Source organism: Arachis hypogaea, chromosome 3, assembly GCF_003086295.3.
Source record: "Arachis hypogaea cultivar Tifrunner chromosome 3, arahy.Tifrunner.gnm2.J5K5, whole genome shotgun sequence".
NCBI classification, from domain to species: Eukaryota; Viridiplantae; Streptophyta; class Magnoliopsida; order Fabales; family Fabaceae; genus Arachis; species Arachis hypogaea.
The window spans coordinates 43,142,697-43,161,894 of NC_092038.1; the positions used below are offsets into that span (position 1 = coordinate 43,142,697).

Sequence of the window (19,198 nt, forward strand, 5' to 3'; positions counted from 1 at the left end):
TATTTATTGATATCAATTTATAATTTATAATTATATTATTATAACCAAAAGCAAGTTAAGGATGGCAAGTACATGAATTCTATATCTATAACTCCTATTAATCATTTTTTAGTATTATATTTTTTTGCTTTTTACACTATAATTTTCTTTTTTTTAAGATTTTTGTGAATTCTTGCCGTGAAGCATGAAGACATGGAGAATAGAAAGAAATGACATGTATTCTGACCCATTGTTATCCTTAATAACCAAAACATGTATATATTTCATCTTAGAATAATGAAAATGAAAATAAAATGAAAAATTTTGTCAATATTTCCAAGCTAACAGTTTTAGGATTATTTTGCACTGATTTTTGCCAATATTCTAATTTTTTAATTTTTTTTATTTATCATCATCTTCACCAAACACTGGTCCTCTTTCTTGGTGGGATGCCACCTCTCTAAGTCACATGCATTAATATTTCGTGGGCAATGCAAATGCAGACAATCCAGTAAAACTATTTTTTTTTCGATTATGTTATATATACATCAAAATCAACCACTAAAATTTATTACTATATATATTAAAAATAAATTAAATTATATATATATATATATTTATACATAAATATATTAATGACTAATTTTAGTAGTTAATTTTAGTGTACGAATAATATTTTTATTTTTTATATATTATTAAATATAATGATTTTTTATAGATAACATAAACCTTTAATTGGTTGGTTCAATAATTTTGAAAGAACCAAAAAAATATATAAAATTAAATAAAAATAAAAAATTAATGCAAGCTCAGTCCTCAAGATCAGATCAAGAGTAAAGAGTACTCAAATGTGAGTAGATGACAGATATGTAAATATATATCATAGATGCCTCCAGAAACAGAATTATTAAGCATGTGTTGTGTGACACTATCTTTCTTGTCCACATTATGTGCATTATTTCAACCCTAGCTGTAACTAATTCACACATACACCACCTTATATAGGCCCCACAATATGAGTGAGAAAGAAATGTATATTTATTTTTATACATTTTAGTAATAAAAAGAATACAAATATTGTTTCTCTAAATTATATTAGGTGTACTTATTTTTTTTCCAATAATATAACAATCCAATTATCATCCATTATTAGCATATGGGAATTTCTTAAGTGAATAGTACAATTGAAAGAAGAATAAAGATTATAACTAAATAATATAAAAGATTATATATTATACATATATATTTTTTGTTATTATCTTCGTCATAGCATAATTCTTTGAAGGTTTTTAGGTTTGAATTTGTTAAAAACTATCTATCAGTAGTGGATAAATCGCAACAATATAACTTATCATAGGAAATATTTCTCAAATTCAATAAATATCTTGAGTGTAATTTTATGGTAAATAGTATATTTTGACCTAACTAATAAAGCCCCATTATTCTCAACATTTTTTCTTTTTTACAGAAAAAGAAAATTAAAAAAAATCTTCACCAATCTTATACAGATAAAAATTTACGCGCAGTTGTGTTTATATGAAGTTATTTAAGAATTATTAGATGATTTAATAAATTTAATTAAATTAACATCTAACAATTTTTAACTATCAATTTCACATAAAAATAATTATACGTGAATTTTTATGGTAAAAATTCACGTGCAGTCAACTTTACATAAAATTAATAACTGAAAATCATTAGATAAAAATTTAGTCAAATCAATCAAATTATTTAATGATTTTTAATTATCATCTTTGCGTAAAGTTGAGTAGATCTTAGTTTTTACCGATTTTTACATGTGATATATGCATTATCACCGTCTTCAAAGTTGTCTTCTTTCTCCAACCCTATTTTGGATGATGACATCATCATACCGTTATGCTGACATATACATGTTCATCAATAATCACTCTTCTTCAATTCTTCATTGTTATTCAACTTTCCAAGCATAGATAAACAAGCAAAACTCCGAAGAAGAAGAAGAAGAAGAAACATTACTACTAACACAATTCAATCCCTCCAACATTGATGATGATCCAGCAGAACTACCCGTGTTACTTGATAACGGAGTAGAAGACGGAGACGAAGACGATAACGGCGACGGCGACGGCGAAGACGATGAAAGTGAGGATGATTTTGATGATGATAACAAAACTGGCTTGAATATGAACAATGCATGCTTCAAACCATGATTGAAGAGCCAATCATGAACATCCCAATATACTTCCACTCTCATCTTGTTCATATGAACTCGTTCATTCCCTCTGAATTTCCATTGCAAGTGCTTCACATGAATCACTAAGTGCCCATCAAATCTTATCTCCAATTCTGGTTGATGATGATGATGATTATGCTGAACAACTCCATTATTATCTCCTCCACCATTGTTGCTGCTTCCTTTGATGTTATTGTTCTTGCATTCAATTGAGATCTCATGGCATCTACCTATATGTTGCACCCAAATTCGACACAATAATTAAATAATATTCACATAAAATTAAAAAAGTAAAAATTAAAGATATAGTAAAAAATGAATTTAATTAAAAAATTAATTTTTTAGTTAATATCAATCAATTTTTAAATCTTAATTTTTTTGTAATAAATTTTAAATTTTAATCCAAATCTTAAAAAAATAAAAGATAGTTTTATAATAAAAAATAATTAATGATAATTAATTAAAAATTTATTTTTTATATTTATTTTTAACAAAAAGGAAGTGATTTGATGGACAAAATTATATCTTAAATGCTTTAATTAACAAAATTTCTACCCAAAAAAGGTTTAGCCGAAGAGATTTGTTTAGAGATAAAAATCTAGAACTTAAAATAAAAGTAGGAACTCAGTTGCAGTCAATTTTACATAAAGTTGATAATTAAGAGTTATTTGATAAAAATTTAATCAAATCAGTCAAATTATTTAACCATTCTCATCTATCAATTTTACGTTAAGTTAACTGCACTTGAATTTTCGTTGAAAATAAATGACTATTGATACAGGAATATATGTCAACAATTTTTGAAGAATCTGAGAATCATAGAACCTACCCTTTTCATGAAACTTTGCTCTAGTTGAGAACTTCTTCTTCCCAAATATATGCTCCTTCTTTGAAACTAAAATGGGATCAATTAGCGAAGGTCTGCACCTTGTTCTTCTATAAGCTTCTTTCTTCATATCACCAAGAAGAAGAACAACCTCTTGATCACAAACCACAGCAACATAGTAATCCGAACTCGGTTCCGTTTCACCATGGAACTTTGCATTCTTAAGATCCCAAAATATCTCAATATCTTTATTACTACTTGTGTCTTCAATGACCAAGCGCTTCGATCCTTGTTTTCTCCAAAAGTACCATGGTTTCAACTCGACCTTGCAGCTATACTCAGTTTGTCCCTCGGATCCTGACACGGACACGGACAAGCCGTGAAGCATCAAGTTTTTGCACCATGTGATGCTGATCAGTCGACACTGATCAGCAACTTTGGTTCTATATACGGACATGAAAATGCTCTGACTTGATCGAGTCAGAGTAGTTTCATGTCCGTTACTAGTACTTTGTAAAGAAGGAGACGGAGAAAAGCACGCGGGGATACTAATTGCATCTTGCATTGTTGCTCCTCTTATTTTTGCAAGAAATAAATTAAAAAACTTGTAAAAGAAAGAAGAAGGAGGAGGAAAAAATAATAATGGGTTTAGTAATTAAGAAGATGGAAAATGAGATGAGAATGGTGAATTTTAAGATGAAAGAAAGTGAAGAGAGATCTTAGTGACAAGCTGTACGAAAGCTATGTGCCGCCAGAGGTGTGTCCTTGAAAGCATTAATGGAGGTTTTTTGTTTCTGGAAAAATAATAAAAAAATTTTATATGTATTTGCAATTTGCCAAACTGGCATATGCACTGGCAGTGACTAGTGACGATGAGTAAGTGAGGAACGACCCTATTATATATATATATCTTAATATATATTATTAAATTATGTAATCAATATTTTTTGTAAGTTCTCTACCTGTCACCATTTTATAATAGGTTTTGTTAGTAAATAAATGTTTTAGTTAAAAATCATCCAACAAAAAAAAAAAGCTAAGTAATTAATTTTATAACTATAAAAATATCTTTGAGTTATAAAAATATTTAATTATTAATTTTATTAATAGGTAGATTTGTTACCTTTTGTTTTTTATATTAAATAATAAATTTTGGTATTGAATTCAAGGTGATTTTGATTGGCTATAGTTAGATGAAAAAGTGCATACTTCCAGGTATAGTTTGCAGTAGAGATGGAGGCTATTCAATTAATTAATTAGTATTTATCAACAGATTTGATCCATATATATTTAGAACCATTTTAATAGAATATTTTTAGAATATTATTTTAAATATTTATAAAAAGGTGAAAACTCAGGTGAAGTCGACTTCACGTGAAGTTGATATCTTAGAGTCGTTAGATGAAAATTTAGTCAAATCAGTCAAATCATCTAACGGCTCTGAGATATCAATTTCACGTGAAATCAACTGCACCTGAGTTTCCACCTTATAAAAAATAAATTAATTTAAAATTAAAATTTATATTAAAAATAATTGATAAATAAGACCCACTTCATGTTAAAAAGACAATATTACTTCGATAAAAAATTAATATAATTTTGTTTGTATAATTATCTTAACAGAATAATTAAAAGTAATATAAAATTTAAATTAAATTGAAATCAAACATTAAAGTGAAATTTTATATTTAATTTCAAATTATTATTTATAATATATAGTTTCATATATATTAATGTGATATTTTGTGAAATTCAAAATAAAATAAAATAAAACTAACATTAGAATTGCTATTGGTATTAACATTGAATTTGTCAACTGTTAGATCAATATATTTTAGAGAATATATATTGTTATTTTTATTTTGAAATATGATTTATTTTTTATAAATTTATAGATAATGTGAAAAATTATATACATTATTTTTTTAATATTTAAATATAATAAATTTAAATTTTAGAGACTAAATTAAAATGATCAAAAGTTACAAAAAAAATAAAATAGTCAGTTCTCTCAATAAGATTTAAATATCTAAAAAATAAAGCTCGGTGTATATATATAGAATTTTATAAATTCAGCACAGGAGTTTCAACTATATAAATCATGACAGCACATAAAAGATGAGAGTGAATAATAAGGTCAAAACTATAACGAAAATTTGATGTTTCAATTATTAAGGGTTAGGTTCCCAATGCAAAAGGATAGAAAATCATGCATGTTTTGATGCATCTACATACCATTTTCTTTGATTGAAACTTGAAAGAGTAGTCATCTATATATAAAGGTTAGCAAATAGGACATCTAACATCTAAGTTAGTTGAATCTTGCTTAACTTCTTCCCATACCCTCTCTCATCTTTTCTTGTCTAAATTCATTTGGAAATATATACCAATACCTTTTCTTTCATTTTTTTATCTTGAAAATTTCATGTCCTCCCTACTCATGTTCTTTGTGGTTTAAACTTTTAGAATAAATTCTCTTCTTCTTTTTTTCATTTAATATGTTAAAATGTGTTTTTTCGCACATTTTTTAAGTGAAATTAATAAAAAAATACAAAAGAAGATGTTGAATAATAAATTAAAAAAATTTGAGATAATTTATTTTCAAAAATTTTTGCTATGCCTTATTGCTAGTGAAATATAGTATATGTTTTATTAATGTTTTTTTTTAAATTAATTAAAAAATCAATTCTTTTAATTTTAATCAAAATCAATCATTTTTTAAAACTATTTTTTTACTCTAAATTATAAATTTTGAATTTCAAAATATAAATATTAAATTGTAAATTTTAATTTCAAAAAATAAAAATTAAAAATAAATTTACAATAAAAAATCTTATTAATATTAATTAATTAAAAATTATTTTCTTATTAATTTATTTTGTTAATCTGATATTCAAACTTTAACTTCGGAATCCGGGCAGAAAAAATGGAATAATTGGAGCGTTAGTTGCTGAAAAAAAGTCAGAGGAATCTAATTGTTGCTGTTGCAGATCTAATCATTTTTTTTCAATAAAAAATTAAAAGGAGTATAGATTAATTCATCATCAGCATTTTGCTTCGAGACAAAAATAGTTTGTTTTATAGTCTCAGCAACCACTCAAATTCTGAGTATAATTTAATGCAAAATTGCAAATGCAAGTGAGAATTTTTTTTTAACCAAAAAATATGTATTCTGTTCTTTTTAAAATTTAGCATATTTAATTACAATTTAATATATTTCAATATATATATTTAAATTATAATTGAACAAAATTTAAATTGTTAATGTATTAAAATTTAAATGACAAATATTTAAAAACGATGAGAATAATATAAATTATTCCAGAAAGTGATTGAATTTTTACCTTTGCTAGCTTATGAAATTTAGCAATCTGAATTGTTCACATGCAAATGGATAATGTTTCAGTTGCTTCAGAGTTCAGACCCACATGCACCACGTCATAAATGTTTTTTTTTAAGTTAAATAAAAAAAATATTATTATGTTATTACATGGATAAGCAGTGAAGTATATAACGATTTTAATTAATATATATTATATATATTTTTTATAATTTAAATTAACAGTTAAAATAACTAAAATACTGGTGTTCTTGATACATTTGAAATTCTTTCCATAGCATTTATAACATATTGCATGAGCAGTATTATTTTATTTAACAATTTTCCTAAGAATGAACCAAAATATACTATTGCACTGTAAAAATTCTCTGTGTGTTCTTTGTTCTTATGTTTGGCTGCATGTTGTGTAGCATTCATTGATGATCTAGCAATTAATCGTCCTTCCTTTTTTTTTTTTCAATAATGTGAAGTATATACTTACCAAAGAGTTATTATGGAAAAAATTTTGAAGAAGAAAGGAGTAAAGATAATAAAAATGATTTGTGTAATTAAAAACATGTCATACAATAATTGGCAAAATCTATTTATTGATTTATTATGTTTATATTTATTTTTTCAGAAAAGATATAAACATTATTTTATAAAATGGTGAAAATTCAGGTGCAATCAACTTCACTTAAAGTTAATAGTTGAGAGCAGTTAAATGATTTGACTAAATTTTTATCTAACAATTCTTAATTATCTATTAATTTTACGTAAAATTGACTACATCTGAGTTTCCACTTTATAAAATAAGTCAGCATTTTATAAAATATAAATACTAATTAAATATTATTACATATATAAATTAAATCCACTTAAAAACTCAATGTATGCCACATGGAAAAGAATCGCTTATAATATCATCTAATAATATTATAAAAAAGTTGGTTAAGTTACCATATATATAATCTTTATTCTACTCTGTGGAGATAATAATAATAATAATAATAATAATAATAATAATAAGATTTAATTTGTTCATGAAGGTGGAGAAAAAAAGTGAATTACATATAAAGCGTGGTCCTTTGAAAGAAGATATGACATCCCTATCAATGAATGGGTCCTTGGACGGCACCAAAGTGAATCAATATACAAAAAAAAGATCAAATTAGCAATTATCGAAAAAAATAATGATTATATATAAGCTAACCAAAATTATCCACATGACAAAGGAATAGTTACGATATGATTTATTTCCTTTTGATATGATATATAAGCTAATTAATACGTTTCACTTATTATGTCTTCCTCACTATAACCTTTATATATAGTTAATTTTATTATTATGTTTTTAATTGAAATTTAAATTAATTTTTTGTTAACCAAAAAATAACATCAAATTTTCATATAAGCTTTTTAAAATATATATATAAGAGCGATTAATAATAGAAAAAAAATTAAATATTTATAATATAAGAACGAAGTCGAGGAACCAATAACAAATATGTGTAATAACACTAAAAGAAAAAATAATTAGGATAACAGAAATTTTAAGAAATCAGCACTTTTAATAATTTTAGTTATTATTTTATCAGTATAAATATTAAATTATTTTAAATAAATAAAATTTATTAATTTATATATACAAATTTTAAAAATATAAATATAAATTATATTAATTTGTATACAAATTTTAATAAATATAAGTATAAATTATATATTTTATGTATATAAATTATATTGTAAATATGAATATAAATTATTATTAACTAAATATTAATTTAAAATAATAATATTTATTAGTTACATAACATTACTGTTAGAATAATTTTTTAGTCATTTATGGATGATATCAAATTTACAAACTAAAAATTAAAATAATATATAAAAAATTCTTGATAAAAATACAAATTAATGGGGAAAATTGGCCCACTAATAGTGCAATGGAATCGACAAAGAAATGATTGCCAGCAATATAATCCATTGGGTTGGGTCCACTAATATTGTTTGAATCCATCCAAGTTTGCATGTCCAGCCTGGTCTTCTTACCCTCATTCCTCTGCTTTTAGTCTTTTACACGACACAAACAAAATCACACATGCATTTGTTTTTTATATTTTGGTTAGGGTTTTATATAAATTATGTTATTTTGGATTTTATAAATACTGAATTTTAATATGATTATATTATAGTGGCTATATTAATTATATAAGTGTTATTAAAATTAAAGTTATATTTTTTTATACTTTAGTAATATTTTTTTTAAACAATATTTTTTAAAATACCATATTAAATGACCTTTTATAAATTTGGTGTCAATATAGGTTTTAGTTGCTTAGGATCGATAAAAAAATGTGTCCTAATGGCATGGAGATAAGAAAACTAAACATGTCATGTCATGTTGGGGTCAATTTTTTTAGTAAATATCATATCGATCTCTGATAATTTGTTTTTAAAAAAATATGTATTTATAATTTAAAAATATTTAATTAATTTTTAATTATCTAAACAATTAGTTTAAATAGTTTCTGTTATTACAGTTTACACTATTTATGATATATTATCAAATCACAATTTATAGTTTAAATCAGTTATTTAGATAGTTGGAAGTCAATTAAAATATTTTAATTATAAAAAAACGTTTTATCGAAAATAATATTTACTCTATATTTTTTATATTTTTAAGGACCATTAATTTTTTTAATTTTTTTAATTTTTTAATTTTTTATATCTAAATAATGTTTTTCTATATGTTGGAGTTGGATTGAAGAAAAAGTTTTTGAAAATGCATAAATTAAAACTTAAATCAATATATTTAACTCGACATTTTAGGCCATGTAAGCAAGTGGTATACTGGTATGTATGATTTTCAGAGGTTATGTACAATGTTAAAGGATTAACCAACTAAAATTAAACATGTTACCACGCTCTGTTTTCTAATGTATATTATCCCTTAATGTGAAACTAATTTTTATTAACTTCTAATCTTGAAAGTGAAAAGGGTTAAACAGCATATTTGGAATATGCTTAGCCAACACTCTCTTTGCATGTCACCTAAGGCCAATATCTTTAACATATATAAAAGTCAACTTAATTTGTGATATGATGATGGAAATTAAAATGCAGTAAATATTAGAAAGAAAATTGTAAAAATTTTTTATGTGTTATATCTTTATATTTATTTTATATATTAAGTCATTAGTTATTTTTTAATTAGAAAAAATTATTTTTGTGTTTTTGGTTTTTTTTTTTTGTATATTGAATGGAGTGTTTATACCATTTTTAGTTTGATCTTTTGAGTGCAATTGAAATTTAGTTTTAGGTGAAATATTACAAATTAGTACTTTATATCTCTGTGTCGGAAATTTAGTTTGGGTAGAGTGGTTATTGGATTAGAATCTCTCTGAAAAAAATTTAGCTAAGGTGAGTAGCGTCACTAATTTTTACTTTGTATCTTGTTAAAAAATTAGTTATTTGTAATTTCTATATTATATTTTTTAATAAAATATTTAGTATTTTTTTATGTTAATTGAATCAATTTTATGCTTCCACATTTTCACTTGCTAGAATTTAATTAACGAATGAAAGTAAAAATAGTATTGTTCAATTATATTGTTGTATGACGTGTTATCCACAAATATGGATCTGCAAAATTCAGTAATATGCAAAATGTAAGTTACGTTTTGACTGTAATAGGAATCGTGAAAGCTGCATGCAAACTATAAAATGCAGCTTGCGTTTGGCAGGAAAGGAGCTTCAAGCCTTGAAATGTGTTCCTGTCCTTGCATGCAGACAATGACTGCTGTGTTAATCGCTTGAGAACTTTCAAAACGAAAGTTGCGTTTGGCAGCTGTTAGAGACAAAACACAGGTTGTATTTGGCAGGTTTTTTGGCTGCATGAACGCCACGTGTTGTAGGAGAGTGGTGATGGAGTCTTTAAAACACAAAACGAACGTAAAACGCAGGATGGAAGGAAAAAAGAGTTGAAAGGCTTGTTGAAAGAGAGCTTACAGTGAGGGGTTTTAACTTGCAAGGTTGTGTTAAGAGCTTGTGGGAGGAAGAAAAATAGTAGAAGGTTTAGGGTAGATATTATAAAACGAAAAATAGTTCGTAATTTCACTAAACATAAAGAACGCATTATTGAATATTTGGATCATTTTAAATGGGTTATTTCAAAAAAAAAAATTATTGCCCCTCACTAAATGCACCTGCGTGTGGGCTAAAATAAAATAAAAAAAATTCAAAACCTTCGAAAAACTAAAATGCATAATTTCAAGAAAAAAAAAGAAAAGAATAAAACGCAAGTTATATTTTGGACTGATATTATAGTAGTGAAAATTTTTATATATGTCAATTTTATTGCACTACACCAACATTTTTTCTATAACGAAAAAAAATGAATCTCCACTTGCACATTCAGTTTTCTAACATTTTTTTTCTCATTTTTATTCTCACCAACAAACAAAAAACAACAATAATCATCACACTGTATATTTACTGTCAGTGTTATTATTACTGTCATCGTCATCTCGTTATTTTTCACGTTTAAAATCAATAAATTTGCAATGCGAAAGAAGAGAAGAGAAGAGTGAAAATAAGGAGAATAAATACGAGAGAGAGAGAGATACAAAAAAAAAGGAGAGGAGATATAGTGTATGTTTGGGCGCTATTATTTTGTTAAAAAAATATATTTTTTAAATGAAAAAAGATCTTTTTTTATTTTTTAACATGTTTGGTAAATTTCTAGTAGTAAAAGTAAAAGCACTAGTAAAATAAAAAAAAGATCTTTTTTGATAAGCTGTAATTTACATCTTTTTTTAAAAGATCTTTTTTCCTTTAAAAAATGATGTTTTTCATGTAATAAATAAACAAAAAGTACTTTTATATTGTTATACCCAAATATAATTGATAGATAAAAAAACCTTTTTACATGAGATATCCAAACATAAAATTACTTTTACTTCTCTATAAGATCTTTTAAAAAAAGATAACTCAAAAAAAGATCTTTTCTTAAAAGCTCACCCAAACAAACCCAATAAGAGGTTGTGTGCTAGTAAACATGAGAGATTAGAGAAGACAGAATCAGTGACAGATGTGGAGGAGAGAAGGGTGTGCCACTAATAATAGTGAGAGTTGGAATGCAGAAAAAGAAGAATAAAATTAGAGTTACAATACAGATAAAATTCGAAAAAATAAAACTTCAATTAATAATTGAAAAAGTATAGGTGAATAATAAAAATATTAAACAATATAAACAATAGATATATCGGATGTTTATTTTATTATTGTACGAATGGTTATTTTAATATTAAAATTTAGAAAGTTAATTTGAAAGTGTAGTGTGTTCTTATTTGATTGGTGGTTGTTCATATTATTCAATAAAATCATTGTCTCCCTGGTATTCTTCTTTAATAATTCATTATAAAAATATTAACTATAAAGATAAAAATAAAATTTATTTTAAAAATCAGAAATAAATTTAAACCAAGTTAAATATTAAAAATATTTTAAATTTTTTATAAACATAAAAAAATGAATTGCATATAAATGACTATTGATTGCCTTAAACGTGATGCAATTGAATAACATATAACACTCAAATTTTCGGCGGGTCACTCATGTTACGTTGTTGTTTACTTTATGGTCGAATGTTGAGTCCATAAATAAATTGGGGACAAAAAAGTCCAACTTTTCTTGCTCCCATGCAAACAAATAAAAGCTATACATTATATTATACAATAGAAATAATATTCATTTGCATCTTTAGGGTTATGCATATGGACAAGCCCACCCATATCTCGTTATTAATGCATGGCTCATAGCTAGTAAATAAACGTGTTTGAATGAGTAAATAAATTAAAGGAATGGGACACAAGAATTTATTCATATCTCAAAGGTATATACTGTATTTGGAGATGGTTTGATAAAAGAATTAAAACGATTTTTCAGATGAATTACGAATAAAAAGAAATATAATAAATTAAAATATTTGAGAGAAAAGCAAAATTTAATCAAAGTTTTTTAGACATAGTGTATATTTTTTCCTTCTAAGCTGTTTCTATTGCTTTACTTATGATATATTTTGTTAATTAAGAGTTATAGATGGAGATGGGTAATAACTTTTTTATACAATTTTTTTTCATTGTATTTCCGTAAGTTTAATAAATTAAAAATTAGTTTGTTGTAGATCTGACTCTATTTAAAAATTTATTATTGTCCAATAGATTGTTATATGCATAAGAAGTGATTAAAACTTTCCAACACTTGTTTAAGTGAATTAACGAGTTAATCACTAAAAATTTATTTTTTCTTTAAAATGTGATGTCTATTTTTTGGGCTTTTTTTTATTTTTTATTGTCCAAAGATGTGATGGACGAGTATGTAAAGACAAAAAAAATAAAAATAAATGGACACAAGTGCACGATCTTTTTATAATAATGAATTAGAGTAAAGCAGCAAAACTAATCATGAAAAATTACAATGCTGACAAATATAATCATAAAAGAATTAAAATTAATATGTAACTATGAAAGATGGTTTCATAAACAAAATTAACTAAATTCTAAAAATCTATTCAAAATCTTTAAATTTTTTTTCTACTCTAAACTAATTATTCTCAAACTCTAATTCCACCTTATATCCAACGACAATGATATCACTTTACACCACTACTATAATAATAGATTTAATGGTCAAATTTGTCAATAGTATAATTTTTATAGTCATTTTTGGTATTCTACTCTAATGAATTAATATTAAACATCAATGCATTAATTTATTTAATTATAATATCTAAAAGATTGAAAAAATTAATAAAAAATATTCTTAAAAAAAATCTTTCAAAATAGAAAATAATTGATAAAATTATAGGTAACTTAGTGTTTGATAATCAAAAGTAGAAAATATTTGATAAAATTATAGCTAATATATTATGAAAATAACAAATTTCAAGTATCATATTAACTATAATTAAAAAGTATTCACCTTAATTAGTTATTATAATATTAGAATAGAATTTAATCGTATGTCAACTGTAACTATAGTAGTTTTAGACAAAGTTAATTGTCATCTACTTCGCTCTATGTCACCGCTTTCTAGTCAATCTTGCAACCTCTATTCTCTATCGTCGCCGCCATTAACCACCTCTCTGTCTTCCTCCCTTCCAATTTGCGTGTGACATGCTCATTCTAACCTTAGCTGGTGAAAGGAGGCAAGATCATCCATGGTGTAGTTTTAGGTTAGGAACTTGCATATTCAATGTCACCTTCAAAACAAATTTTCATATTCACCAATTATTTGTAATATTAGAAATAAAATTAAAATAAATTAAATATTAAAAATATTTTTATCATTTGATCTTAATTTACTTCATATATGTCTGCCGGGACGGATCCAAAAATATTATCATGGGGTCAATAACATATATAATATTAAAAAATTATGTAAAAAATTATATAATATAAAATGTATTATAAAAATATACCGATAGAGAATATATTTTAAAATACAAAAAAATATGTATGTATTTTTTATTAACGAAGTGATCGATTTTTTGTATCATAAAATTTATCGATAATAGAATCTGTGTAAAATTTTTAGCAATTTTATTTTTAATATAATTGAAAGACAATTAGCAAGAAATTCAACTTTCATTTTATTTCTAAGCTATTCTTCATAACATTCATAGTTGAAAAAAATCTCTCGTAGTTAAAACATAGAGAATTAATACCAAATGAATCAAGAAAGATGTTCACAAGAAGAAAATAAATTCACTTTATGAGATTTGAAAAATTTTATTTAATTTAAAAATATTAGTAATAATATTTTTTCAAATTTTTTTAATATAATTATTTACTTTTTAGATATTAAAAATTATTAATATTTAAATTAAATTAAATATTAAATAAATATTTTAAAAAATTAAATCATACTTAATAATTTACTTCTATTAATTTTTTTTAAAAAAGCTGTGGCCGAGACTTCCACTCTCTCCCCCTCCGGGCAGCGACGTATGTCCGTCCCTGTATGTCTGTATACTCAGCTCTTTAACATTACAATTGCCCCTCCCCAAGGTCTTTTTTTAGGAATTAATTAATAAGTTTTTAAAAGTATTTGTTAAGAAAATAAAATAACAAAATTTCACATTTTTCTTTCCGACACACGATTAATGCATTCAATACATATATCTTTTTAAGAATTTATACTTCCTATTAAAAAATATTATTTGTAGTATTTTTAACCAGTCTCTTTAGATATTTTATTAGGAAAATGTATTTATTTAATATATATTGAATATGTAATTAAATGGTCTATTTGAAAAATTGTGTAAATAATATTTCTTGTATTTTGGTTTTTAAGAATAACATACATGCACAGAGAATAGAAAGTCATAAAATATTTGAAAATCAATGATTAATTTATTCAAATTGCTCACTAATTTTTTTATATTAATTAATTGATGATTCTATTAATGTTTACAAAAATAACTTCACATAGTGCCTGCAGCCACCGACGAAAACTGCAGTAGTAATTACTAATTAGTAAACGACAACAAAAGAGAGCGTTATTTCGGGTTTAGAGTCGGTTCGGGTTCTCCAAACAAACCTATTCAGGAACGCTTTCGGGTTTTGTGTTTGTTACATAGTATGACTTAGAACCCGAACCGAACCCGGTTCGTTGTTCTCCCGAAAATTCCAGCACCAATTAGGTTAGATTCCTTCTCCTGTTCTCTTCTCTCTCTCTCTCTCTCTCTCTCTCTCTCTCTCTCTTATTCTTCTTTCGCTTTCACTTTCTTATGATCTTATTCTTAATTCTATTCTTAATCGAAATTATATTATTAATTACTCGCTAATCAATTCAGTTATTTGGTTCCTTTTGTAGTCGTTGTTGTTGCTGTTGTAGGTAAAAGGAGGTAGCTGCAGGTAGGGTTCATCACCGGCAATGCCGCAAGATTCCTCCGATCAAGACCTCGACGACGCCGATTCCGAGTTCGTTGAGGTTGACCCAACCGGTCGCTATGGTCGGGTTAGTTCCCCCAATTCAATTCAATTGGATACTATAGATAGCCAGATCCTGATTGCATTCTGTTACGATGCTTCATTTCAATTTTCAGCTCATTCTGTTTATTGATTCAGTTTGCTATATATAATTGCTTAGTTACTCCAAGCTTGAATATTGAAATTATTGGATCCGTACTATGGACCTAATATGATTTTTTTTTTTTGGGTTTGGTTTCTAATCTTGGGATTGCTGGATCCTTCAGTACAAGGAAGTTTTAGGGAAGGGAGCTTTCAAGAAAGTGTATCCTTTTTTTCTAACTTATCATTATTATTACTACTATTATCTGATCTCAATTGGTATTGAAACGTGCATGAGTTATATGGGATTCAATTATAGGGGGAATTTGGTTGGTTTGTGTCCTTAACTGGGTATGTGGGAATATAGATATCGAGCATTTGATGAGTTGGAAGGAATTGAAGTAGCTTGGAATCAGATTAAGGTGGCGGATCTGCTGCGTAACTCGGAAGATTTGGAGAGACTTTATTCTGAGGTCCATCTGCTCAAGACGTTGAAGCACAAGAATATAATTAAGTTCTACAATTCGTGGGTTGACACCAAGAATGAGAACATCAACTTCATTACCGAGATTTTCACCTCGGGGACATTACGCCAGTGAGTCAATCGATGCTTATTTGGATCTTATATCAGTTTCATTTATGATTTTAAGGCCGTACGCAGACCCTTTCTCTGTTCCTGTTTTATGTTTTTGTTGAAATTTCATGTTGATGCTGAAATTTTTTAAATTAGATATCGTAAGAAACACAAGCATGTTGATTTGAGAGCTTTGAAGAAATGGTCTAAGCAGATTTTGGAGGGCCTTTTATATCTTCACAGTCATAATCCTCCAGTTATACATCGAGACCTTAAGTGTGACAACATTTTTGTCAACGGGAATCAAGGGGAGGTAAAAATTGGAGATTTAGGGTTGGCAGCTATTCTTCAACAGGCCCAAGCAGCTCACAGTGTCATAGGTGATATTTCCTGTGAAACTATCATCATCTTTGTGTAAACTACTGTGGGGATATTCATATTGTTACTGAAGGCATATGTAATTTATATTATGACCCTAGGTACCCCGGAGTTCATGGCCCCAGAACTTTATGAAGAAGAGTACAACGAGCTTGTTGATATCTACGCTTTTGGAATGTGCTTGCTAGAGTTGGTAACCTTTGAGTATCCATACGTTGAATGTTCCAATGCTGCTCAAATATACAAGAAAGTGACATCGGTGAGTGACATGCTCAAATATATGATACAATGCACACTATTGTTGGTTTTATTTACTCCTATTACAATGGTGATGGATGCTGCATATGGTCTTACTGTTATATGCTGTCTAAGAATCAAATAATTGTTTAGAACTTAGAAGTCATTGATAGAATGGCATTTGTGGTGTTTACTTGCTACTGTTGTTCCTTCCTGGTAGGGAATAAAGCCAGCATCATTGGCAAAAGTGGCAGATCAAGAAGTTAAGGCATTCATTGAAAAGTGTATCGCTAATGTTTCAGAACGGTTGCCTGCAAAGGCTCTCTTGATGGATCCCTTCCTTCAGTCTGACTCTGATAGTGAAAGTGTAGGTCGTTCTTCAAGGTCTGGAACCCATCATTCAGGTAAATCTACTACACATCTAAAATTCCAAATGTTTGATCTTCCTTATGTTCACCATCTGGTGTATTAGATGCAGGAAATAGTTCTAATAATCAAGCAATTGGAAAAAGTGTTCAGGATGTTTCTGGTGATTCAAATAGGGAATTCACAGTGGAAGGTCAGAGGAAAGATATTGATACAATATTTTTAAAACTGCGAATAGCAGACTCCTCAGGTTCTCCCTCTATCTTAGTGTATTTAGTTTTATTTAAAGAAAACAGGTTTTATTTTATTTTTCCCTTTGCCTGGAATGTACTTTCTGCATTTATCTGTAGGTCATGTTCGGAATATCCACTTCCCTTTCGATATTGGAGCGGACACTGCAATCTCTGTTGCTAGTGAAATGGTCGAGGAGTTGGAACTTACTGATCAAGATGTCACAACTATTGCTGAGACAATTGACTCTGAAATTCGATCTCTCATTCCTGGTTGGAACCCCAGTGAAACTCCTGCTACTAATGTTCCTGAAGATTCAGCAGTTTCAGATGGCTGTACCTCTGCTGAAACTAGGAGTGTGTCTTCTCCTACAGAAAATGATTCAACCACTCCTTCTAGCAACCTTGCATTAGAAATACTACGTTCAGGTCGTAAGTACTGGTCAGACTCACCTAAGGGAGTTTGTGGAAACCCTTTATCTAGGCATGGTTCTTCAAACTTGTCCCATGTAGGTGATGCAAATGCTGAGAAAGGAAGCTTGACTGCAAATGGTGCTATTTCAGATGAACTTGAGCCTGACCAGGTTACCTGTGTCGGTGCTTACTGTGCAGAGAAGGAATGTGATAGTACTGGTGATTCCCCCTCCACCGAGAGAACTATTACCTCTGGATATTTGGAAGAGACCAGTGAAGCATCATCTCTGGAAAAAATACCTGAAAGTTTGGAAGTTTCTGAAATAGATGCCAGTAAAATAGCACTGCAACTTGAGAGTTTGTTGACAAATCAAAAAGAGGAGCTGGAAGAACTAAAGAGGAAGCAAAAATTAGCTGTCTCTAATCTTTTGAAGGAACTTTCACCAGAAATTTGTAAGAAGGTCCTAAATATATGCAACCTGCAGATGCTTGAATATGAAAATTTATAGGGTGAGGCTTGAGAGATCCTTTCTTCTTCTAAATGCCCTTTTGTGAGGTTTATATGGTACTGCAGGGCACTTCATGTTACTTCGAACTGGATTGCATAGTGCTTACTCTTTTGAAGTTCATGGTTCATCCTTAAAAAAAGCTTAATTTTCTGACGGCGCAAGTGTTCCATATGATCTCAAAGGAAAATGCAGTACAGCACAGCCAACAATGAGAGTCAATGTTCTAGAAGAGATTCATTCATTCCTGGGAAGGCGTAATATCTTCAGCATGAAGAACACAAATGTTATTGCTGCATTTACCCAAGAAACATGTGGTTGAGGTGAGAATTTACCCTCCTAGGTTATAACATTGGATAGTATCTTTTCTTCCAAGGGCATCTGTATATAGTCTCTGATTCATGTCATTAAACTATAGAAAGTGTATACTTGTACATATTACTTGCTCTCGTTTCAAGTTACATCGAGGTTTGATTGATTGGTGTTTTTGATACCATACCTGCATTAATAAATTGGAGCGAGTTATTTTTTATTATATATTATTCCTAGTTACCCAATTTAGCTATACATTGTACTGTGAGTTTGAAACATACAACTAGAAATAAATAAATTAATATCTATTTGTTTATATTATACATATTGATTTACAAATTTTTTAAATTAAATAATCAGTCATTAGAATAATTAAATCTGTTATAATAAAGTAATTAAATTTGTTTATAGTAGTATAATGAAATTTTATTGGATAGCTTATTAGTGGTTATTTTTTATGTATACATGATTGATAAATAAGTAAAAGGAAAATTTCACTTTTGAGTACATGTAAGCTGAAGTCTTTAAGATAAAAATGGGATGGAAATTTATATAGATTAGTTTGATCCTATAGTTGTAGAAGTTCTATTGGACTTGGATGGAGATTAAGAAAATTAAATTTAAGTGATAGATCTGATGTTATTATTTAATTCCCTACAAAACAAAATTTCTCCTAAATTTTGGTACACAACTATTTGGATATTTTCCCCTTCTTTGAAACTTAAAGAGGTTTAGCTTAGCTACAGGTTTGGGTAACAAGTA

General features: G+C 27.2%; 2 protein-coding genes across 4 annotated transcripts; one reads left to right on the forward strand and one right to left on the reverse strand.

The window, feature by feature from the left end:
* Nucleotides 1–1,687: 1,687 nt before the first annotated feature.
* Nucleotides 1,688–3,909, reverse strand: LOC112790438 (uncharacterized). Of its 2 annotated transcripts, none has more exons than XM_025832845.3 (2): nt 3,024–3,909; nt 1,688–2,424 (listed from the first exon to the last, which is right to left on the reverse strand). In XM_025832845.3, exons 1-2 carry the CDS (start codon nt 3,583–3,585, stop codon nt 1,910–1,912), a joined length of 1,077 nt encoding a protein of 358 aa, XP_025688630.1. In that variant the 5' UTR covers nt 3,586–3,909; the 3' UTR covers nt 1,688–1,909. The 2 variants fall into 2 exon arrangements, with proteins under 2 accessions (XP_025688630.1, XP_072089036.1); XM_072232935.1 differs by having other exon boundaries at nt 1,688–2,420; nt 3,020–3,888.
* Nucleotides 3,910–15,047: 11,138 nt separating this feature from the next.
* On the forward strand, nt 15,048–18,659 carry LOC112790439 (probable serine/threonine-protein kinase WNK3). 2 transcript variants are annotated; one of them, XM_025832846.3, is made up of 8 exons: nt 15,048–15,366; nt 15,605–15,642; nt 15,787–16,014; nt 16,150–16,373; nt 16,473–16,630; nt 16,829–17,012; nt 17,081–17,224; nt 17,325–18,659. In XM_025832846.3, the coding sequence occupies exons 1-8, from the start codon at nt 15,283–15,285 to the stop codon at nt 18,125–18,127; spliced, it is 1,863 nt and encodes a 620-aa protein (XP_025688631.1). In that variant the 5' UTR covers nt 15,048–15,282; the 3' UTR covers nt 18,128–18,659. The 2 variants fall into 2 exon arrangements, with proteins under 2 accessions (XP_025688631.1, XP_025688632.1); XM_025832847.3 differs by having other exon boundaries at nt 15,049–15,366; nt 17,087–17,224.
* The last annotated feature ends 539 nt before the right edge of the window (nt 18,660–19,198 follow it).

What these genes read in the sequence shown, in the direction of transcription:
- LOC112790438 (XM_025832845.3), bottom strand. Translation starts at nt 3,585, where the DNA reads ATGCAAGATGCAATTAGTATCCCCGCGTGCTTTTCTCCGTCTCCTTCT. An exon ending in AGCAAAGTTTCATGAAAAGG is followed by an intron (nt 2,425 to 3,023) that starts GTAGGTTCTATG and finishes TGCAACATATAG; the next exon opens with GTAGATGCCATGAGATCTCA.
- LOC112790439 (XM_025832846.3), top strand. Translation starts at nt 15,283, where the DNA reads ATGCCGCAAGATTCCTCCGATCAAGACCTCGACGACGCCGATTCCGAG. An exon ending in CAACCGGTCGCTATGGTCGG is followed by an intron (nt 15,367 to 15,604) that starts GTTAGTTCCCCC and finishes TGGATCCTTCAG; the next exon opens with TACAAGGAAGTTTTAGGGAA. An exon ending in AAGGGAGCTTTCAAGAAAGT is followed by an intron (nt 15,643 to 15,786) that starts GTATCCTTTTTT and finishes GTGGGAATATAG; the next exon opens with ATATCGAGCATTTGATGAGT.